This window comes from Nicotiana tomentosiformis, chromosome 12, assembly GCF_000390325.3.
Source record: "Nicotiana tomentosiformis chromosome 12, ASM39032v3, whole genome shotgun sequence".
Classification (NCBI taxonomy): Eukaryota; Viridiplantae; Streptophyta; class Magnoliopsida; order Solanales; family Solanaceae; genus Nicotiana; species Nicotiana tomentosiformis.
The window spans coordinates 45,469,097-45,477,489 of NC_090823.1; the positions used below are offsets into that span (position 1 = coordinate 45,469,097).

The following is an 8,393-nucleotide window of genomic DNA, read 5'->3' on the forward strand; positions in this document are numbered from 1 at the left end:
GGCCGATGCCTTGAGTATAAAGGCGGTGAGTATGGGTAGCCTTGCATTCATTTCTGTTGTTAAGAGACCTCTTGCAGTTGATGTTTAGGCCTTGGCCAACCAGTTCGTGAGATTAGATGTCTCGGAGCCCAGTCGGATTCTAGCTTGTGTTGTTTCTCGGTCTTCTTTATATGATCGCATCGGAGAGCGCTAGTATGATGACCCTCACTTGCTTGTCCTTAAGGACACGTTTCAGCACGGTGATGCCAGAGATGGTACTATTGGGGATGATGGAGTATTGAGGATGCAGTGTCGAATTTATGTGCCTAATGTGGATGGGTTATGTGAGTTAATTCTTGAAGAGGCTCACAGTTCGCGGTATTCCATTCATCCGCGTGCCGCGAAGATGTATTAGGACTTGAGGCAGTATTATTAGTGGAGGAGAATAAAGAAGGATATAGTAGGGTTTGTAGCTCGGTGTCTCAACTGTCAGTAGGTGAAGTATGAGTATCAGAGACCTGGTGGATTGCTTCATAGGTTAGAGATTCCAAAGTGGAAATAGGAGTAGATCACCATAGATTTTGTATTTGGGCTCCTACGAACTTCGAGGAAGTTCGATGCTATTTGGGTAATTGTGGATTGGCTGACCAAGTCCAAGCACTTCATTCCAGTCGGGACTACTTATACTTCAGAGCGGTTGGCTGAGATTTACATCAGAGAGATTGTTCGCCTCCATGGTGTGCTAGTGTCCATCATTTCAGATCAAGGTACGCAGTTCACATCACAGTGTTGGAGAGCCATGCAGCGAGAGTTGGGTACCCAGGTTGTGTTAAGCATATCGTTTCACCCTCAGACGGGCGGACAGTCCGAGCACACTATTCAGATATTGGAGGATATGCTACGCACTTGTGTCATTGATTTTGGGGGTTCTTGGGATCCGTTTCTGCCACTCGCGGAGTTTTCCTACAACAACAACAACCAGTCAAGCATTCAAATGGCTCTGTATAGGAGACAGTGTAGATCTCTGGTGGGTTGGTTTGAGCCTGGTGAAGCTAGGCTATTGGGTACTGACTTGGTCCAGGATGCTTTGGACAAGGTTAAGATGATTCAGGAGCGGCTTCGCACGGTGCAGTCTAGACAGAAGAGTTATACCGACGGGAAGATCTGTGATGTTGCTTACATGATTGGGGAGAAGGTACTTCTCAAGGTTTCACCCATGAAGGGTGTTATGAGGTTTGGGAAGAAGGGCAAGTTGATCCCTCTGTATATTGGGTTGTTTGAGGTACTTCAGAGGATTGGGGAGGTGGCTTACAATCTTGCCTTGCCACCTAGTTTGTCGAGTGTGCATCCAGTGTTTCATGTTTCTATGCTACAGAAGTATGTCGGCGATCCGTCTCATGTTTTGGATTTCATCACGGTTCAGTTGGATGGTGATTTGAATTATGATATGGAGCCGGTGGCTATTTTGGGTCGACAGGTTCGTAAGTTGAGGTCAAAGGACATAACTTCAGTGAAGGTGTAGTGGAGAGGTCAGCCAGTTGAGGAGGCTACTCGGGAGACCAAGAAAAAGATGCGGAGCAGATATCCACACCTATTTGAGACTCTAGGTACGTTTCTAGCCCCGTTTGAGGACGAGCGTTTATTTAAGAGGGGGAGAATGTAACGAGCCGACCGGTTATTTTGAGAGTTGTAGTCCCATTCCCCTATTTACTGCTCATTTTGTACTTTATAGCTGTTTTGTGACTTCCCGGGGTAGACGGTTTGGGTTTGAAGTAAATTCAGAATGAAATGAGACACTTAGTCTCAAGGTTGAAAGCTTAAGTTGAAATGATTGATCAGATGCTGATCTATAAGTAAACGATATCAGAATAGAGTTTTGATGTTTCCGTTAGCTCCTTTGGGTATTTTGAACTTATTAGCATATTCGGATTGCGATTTGGAGGTCCGTAGTAGAATTAGGCTTGGAATGGCGAAAGTTGAATTTTTGAAAAGTTTGACCGGGAGTGGACTTTTTGATATCGAGGTCGAATTTCGATCCCGGAAGTTGGAGTAGGTCTGTAATGTCAAATGTGACTTGTGTGCAAATCAGACGTGTTTTGATAGGTTTCAGCGTCGTTTGTAAAAGTTGAATTTCCTTAGTTTCAATAGGCTTAAATTGGGGTGCGATCTATGTTTTTAAGTTGTTTGATGTGATTTGAGGGCTCAACTAAGTTCATATGAGGTTTTAGGACTTGTTGATATGTTTGGTTGAGGTCCCGGGGGCCTCGGATTGATTCTGGATGGTTAAGACATCAAAAGTTGAAGTTGAGTGATTGTTGAAGATGGACCTGTGTTGGTATAACCGCACCTGTGGAGCTTTGATCGAAGGTGCAACCTGGCTTGAACAGGTGCGAGATTTGGAGGGGAGCGTGCAGGTGGTCGCAGGTGCGAGGAATTTTCCGCACCTGCGTGGTCGCAGGTTCGGCGAGAGGTGCACAGAAGGGGAAGGCACGCAGGTGAGATAAGGAATTTTGCATCTGCGTGGCCGCAGATACGGCAGGAGGACCGCAGAAGCGGAAGTGGGCAGATGAGCTGGGACCGCAGAAGCGGCTTGGATGCTCGCAGAAGCGGCTTGGATGCTCCCAGAAGCGAGTCCGCAGAAGCGGAGTGATGGATCGTAGGAGTGGTATAGACCGCAGATGCGTGGGTGATATCGCTTCTGCGACGCCGCAAAAGTGGTTAAGTGTCCGCAGAAGCGGAAAGCCTGGGCTGATTATTAAAATAAGGGTTCGCGATTTTGGCTTCATTTCAAATATTTCAAGAACGGTTTAGGCAATTCTTGAAAGGGTTTTTGAGGGGATTCTTGAGGTAAGTCCCTTGTGCTCATTTTTGACCAACAATCTTGCTTCCCTATTAATTTGCCCACCTAGTTAGTATGTATTTAATGTGTAAATTGGGAGTTTGAGGCTAGGGATTTCGAGAGTTTGATTTGGGGATTTGGTTGATGATTTGGTGTTGGATTTTGATAAATCTGGTATAGTTAAACTCGTGGTTGAGTGGGATTTTGAGTTTTGTGACTTTTATCGAATTTCGAGATGTGGGTCTGGGGGCCGGCTTTTGAGCTGATTATTTTTATTTTGATTAATAGCTTAGCATTTGATTTTGGAGTTGATTTGGTGTCGGATTTAGATAAATTTGGTATGGTTATACTCGCGAGGCAAGGGTGTGTTTGAGTAGAGGTTTTCTCGGATTGAGGTAAGTAACAGTTCTAAATTTGGTTCCGAGGGTACGAAACACCATATTACATGTCATGTGTTTGGTTTTGAGGTGACGCACATGATAGGTGATGGGCGTGTGGGCATGCACCGTAGGAATTATGACTTGGTCAAATTCCATGGAACCGTGTAGTTAAATAACATGTTATTATCTATACATTCTCCATGTAGTAGACAAATTGAACCACAAATCATGTTTAGACTATGTGTTGGCACTGTAGGGACCCACAGAGGTCGTGTACATGTTGAATTATCTACTAAATTGTTCTTTTGTACTCAGTCACAATTTTACTTGTTTATTATATCTCAATCTCTATTGTTCCTTGTTAATGCATTATATCATTTCTGTTGGGGCTGACTTTCATGATTACTGACAGCCCGAGAGACTGGAGAGATTGATGACTCAGTGAGGTCGAGGGCCCGATTATGAGATATTGATACTATAGCACGTGAGTTGTTCGTGCAGCACGTGAGTTGTCCGTGCAGATTATAGCGCTTGGGCTGAAGGAGCCCCTCCGAAGTCTGTACACACCCCTAGTCAGCGCAGATACCTACTGAGTGCGAGTGCCGAGTGCTGAGTAACTGTGGCCCTGAGAGGATGCATTTGATTTCATTATTGTTGCACTTAGCTGCCATGTATCACTGTCTTGAAATTTCTGAAAGATATTACATCCTGTTTCACTTAAACTTGTCATGGAGTAAATGTTTGACCTAATTTATCGAACTTGAGAGCATGCCTACTTTCCTATGATGAAATCACTGTAATTGAACTATAAATATGAAACTCATCACTACTTTCAGTTCTTTATTTAGTCTTGTTACTTAATGAGTTGGTTGTACTCACGCTACACCATGCACCTTGTGTGAAGACCCAGGTGCTTCCAGTCACGACGGTTGCTGAGTTATGGAGTTTTGATTCTCGGAGACTATCGAGGTAGCTGCTTGGCGTTTCGCAGACCTTGTTTCTCCTTCCCTATCTTTCCACTTATTGTATTTAGTTTCAGATTATCATAGATAGTATTTTCCAGACTTGTGATGTATAGATGCTCAGGTACTTTGTGACACCCCGGTGGTTGGGAACTTCCGCATTGTATTTTTGGTTTCTATCCCGTTTATGGAAACTTTTATTGTTTGAACTGCTTTAATTCATTTTTTGTTAGAGGTGTTTGAAATATTTTTAAAATATTGGTTTGCTTAATACCACGATAGGCGCCATCACGACAGGTTAGGATTTTGGGTCGTGACAGGGGAAAAATATACCCGGATCCGCATACAAAAAGTACGCAAAAAGTAAACTTGCGCAAATACTTATCAAAGCCCTCACCGAAAAGAGTTGATGCTCGGAGCCAAAAATTCTTTTGGGGAGAATACACCCAAAAGTTTCACATAATAAGACGCCAAAAAGTCTGCAAAAATTCTTAAAGAAAATGCAAAGATTAAAGGCTTGCATGAAAATTTTAACGATGAGAAGACTCAAACAATACTTGAGCAAAAGATATTTTTATTTACAAAAAACATGATAAAATTGCATAGATACGAGAACTATAAAAGAATAGAAAAGCTAAACTGCGTTGTCTCCAGAACCAGGAGGAAGAGAAGTGTCTGCGCCCCTAGAAGAAGTTGGCGAATCCACCGATGTCTCAACATTTTCACCAGTTTGGCCTTCGGCATCATCATCTTATGATTCTTCTTCAGTTCCCGAAAACTCGAAACTGGAACCAGAAGGACTAGGTGCATCAGACCTCGATGGGAGTCCACTTTTAGCAGCTAACTCAAGCTTGCGGGCCTTAGCAATTTCGGCATCAAAATCAATGACACCAGTTTTGGCCTCTTCCAAGGTTTTTCTCCTCATGCTGTAGATGGTGTAAGTTTTTTCAACAACGAGGGAAGCCTCTCAGCACTTGAGTTCTTCTTTGAGTTGGGTTACCTCGGCAGAAAGGTTTTTCCGGGTGGGCCTAGCAGATTTGAGGGTGACATCAAGGTTGCGGACCGTTGAACTAAAGAGCCTATTATGCTCGATAGTTTTCCTATACTTCTCTTCCAACTGGGCGTGTTTCTCCCACACAGCAGCAAGCTCTTCAATTTTGGAGTTCAAGGCTGCCTCTAAGTCATTCACTCTTTCAGTGGAGGTAGCCTCACGTTCGATTGCAGCAAGAACAACGTTATGGAGTTCAACCCATTTGGCCCTGGCTTCGTCAAATATAACTCTCATAGGGCCAATTTCTTGGCTAAGGGTTACTTCTTCTTCTTCACTCTGCTGCAAACGAGCTTCCAGTACAACAGCCTCATCGGCTTTGGCTTCCAGTTCCGAAAGGCGAGCGATATGTTGCTCTTGCTGTGCCAAAAGCTGATCCCGTGCGAAGATAATCTCATATTTTTCATGTATCAACCTCTGAAGGCCCTCAGAAGCAAGAAAGTCAGCCTACAAAGTAATAAGGGTAAAATTCAGGAGATGTTCACACACAAAATTAGAAGATGTAATAAAGGAAGAAAGGAACTCACCGCTGCGGCGTTATGCATAGCGTTGTTCAACAAACACTCTCCCCAGGGTGCTTGAATCTTTTCTCAGTCTTTCTCTAAAGCCAAAGGCTTCATATAATTAGCAAGCTCCACCGGACGGCATAGCAAGTTGCATCCAGTAGAAATCGAAAGAGTAAGGTTCCTCCTCCTTTGTGGATCTTCAGAAGGGGCAGCATAATTTTGTCCCAAATTACCATGAAATGGGGACTGGGGAAGAGGAACACCTTCTTCATGGTCTGACGCGGCCGGCGGAGGTGGTGTAACAACTGTTGGTAGAAGAATGGATAAAGATGGAAGTGATGTAGCAGTTACTGGTGTTGGCGAAGATGGAGATGAAGCTGATGGAGTTGAAGAGTGAGAAGCAGCTGCTTCAAATGCAGTGTTGGTTGTTTGATGCTCATCAACTAAAGACAGAAAGGGTTCGGTACTCAGCTCCGCAGTACCGGACATAGCAATTGGGGTTCAAAAACGGGAGTTGACATTATCTACTAAATCAAATTCTCCCCCAAAGTGCTGAGGCATCGTCCTCGGTTGGTGTAACTCTCTCAAAAGGTTGAGCATCCTGTTGAGATGATAAGGATTGTCGTCTTCTTTTTAGAGAAGCTCCCTCATCACTAGCTTCTTCATAATTATCGATCATCACGGTGTCTATGACCGGCCCGAAAGGAGTGCTAGTCACCATCGCTACCCGAGATGACTCGAGGGCATCGGTCCTCCCCTTTTTATTATTTTCCCCTGCTGCAGAGGAGCGTCTTCTCTTTGGTTCTTTGTCTTCTAGTCAGGGACTCTGAAAAGAAGCATTTGCTCTCAAAGCCGGCCCGGAGCCACCTGTTCGAGTAAGTGCCTCCTGAAGCAGCCTTACTGGAACAGCAGGATCAGCCAAGACATCCTCCTTGGGAACAGCAATAGGTTAGAAAAGATCAATCAAGTTCTTCACATGAAATATTGAAACAAGATGAGTTTGAATTACCATGATTATTAGCCTTCCACCCGTATTTAGGGGCCAGTTCTTTCCACAAACGAGTCTCGAGCGTCGTAACATCCAAGATATTTTGTACCCACTGGTCCAAACCTTCAATCACCGATGGGACCGATTGAGTTACTGAAAGAAACGAAGGATGGAGGATCAATACGGCCATTAAAAATATTGTAAAAGGAAATACTAAACAAAGAGCATACGAGTGCGTTTCCAAGTGGCCGAAAAGGATGAAGCTATTGTTGGAATGATATTGTCGGTGGCAATTGCAACAAACTGTTCCATCTACCCACGGTCGTTTTCATCATCCATGCTAGACAATAAAGCATGGTGGCCACGCTTGCAGAGGTTTATCATTCCCCCACGGAAGATTTTGGGAGAATAAAGATTCATCATGTGAGCTAAGGATAGCTCCTCTCCAGTTTCTGGGCACAAACGCCGAAAGCAAGCATCTGTCCTCCACACAGAAGGACTTACTTGCTCCAAACACACCTGGTAACGGAGGCAAAACTCCGCAATCATGGATTCAAGCTCTCCGCTCAAAAGAAATGCACCCAAAGTAAAGGGATACGTGTAAACATATGTAAAACCCTCCTTGGGAAGAGTGACTCGCTCTGATAGATCAGAAGCGATAATTTCTAAGTCATGGCAGTAACAGTAATGGCCCATGTATGAGAATTAGCAGTAGGATATGGAGCCCACTGTTGGAGGAGCAAAGTCCTCGGCTTTGTTTTTGCTTTTTGAGGAACCAGTACGTTTCGAGGAAGAAGCCATTGTAGGAAAGAAAGGGTCTTTCGAATGAACAGAATTAGAACAAAAATAAAGAAAAAAATATGCAATTTAGATGAAGGAAGTTTTAAAAGTTATGAAGCATAAGGGTGGAAATTGATACGTATAAGTAAAGGTTTAGGCAGCTAAATTCATTGCCAGGATTACCTCGATAATCGGTAAAAGATGTGCTGAATCATGAGAAGACGTGTGTTCGGGGCATTAAATGCAGAGAGACATGCCTCTAATCAACCGTCAGAAGCCTTTAAAGGGAATTATAGTAATTCCCGCCAAAAGAGTATTTCTACCAACTTCCCGGTAACACAAAGTTATGTCACCGAAAAGAAGGGGGCTATCTATATTGGGTAAAATATGTTATGGTACATGGCCGTCCGAGAAAGGGACACGTGGAACCTAAGACAGGGGGATGACTGAACACTGAAGACAACTATTTCGTTTGTCACCGGGAAGAATAATGCTCATAAAGATGTGATAAATAATCTTCTCCCGGTTGCATTCAATAGAGAATATTCATTGCATTAAGAGCAGTTACCGGTTATAAGGAATTTGGAATTTATGTTCACCGTTACATATTCATCAATGCCCCTCATAACTGACATTAAAGAAGGGCACGACCCTAGGACCTTCTTCATAGCTATAATAAAGGACACGAATTTTGTGTTAAACTTACACTATATTTTATACAAAGCTCAATCCAATCTTATCTTCTGATTTCTTGATTCTTTTGTTATTGTGCTCGAAAACCTTGTTCCCGAAATTGTTGCTTCTGATATTTCATCTATATCTTAAGGTTATGTATTGCATAACTCTTCATTTATTTATTTTTTCACTTATATAGAAATCACGTACAAATTCAACTGTATCATTTCACGCAG

General features: G+C 43.3%; 1 protein-coding gene across 1 annotated transcript; it reads right to left on the bottom strand.

Annotated features, from left to right (window-relative positions):
* Positions 1-5,127: 5,127 nt before the first annotated feature.
* LOC138902566 (uncharacterized) lies at positions 5,128-5,753 on the bottom strand. The gene is made up of 2 exons (XM_070190449.1): positions 5,736-5,753; positions 5,128-5,655 (listed from the first exon to the last, which is right to left on the bottom strand). Exons 1-2 carry the CDS (start codon positions 5,751-5,753, stop codon positions 5,128-5,130), a joined length of 546 nt encoding a protein of 181 aa, XP_070046550.1.
* Positions 5,754-8,393: the final 2,640 nt, after the last annotated feature.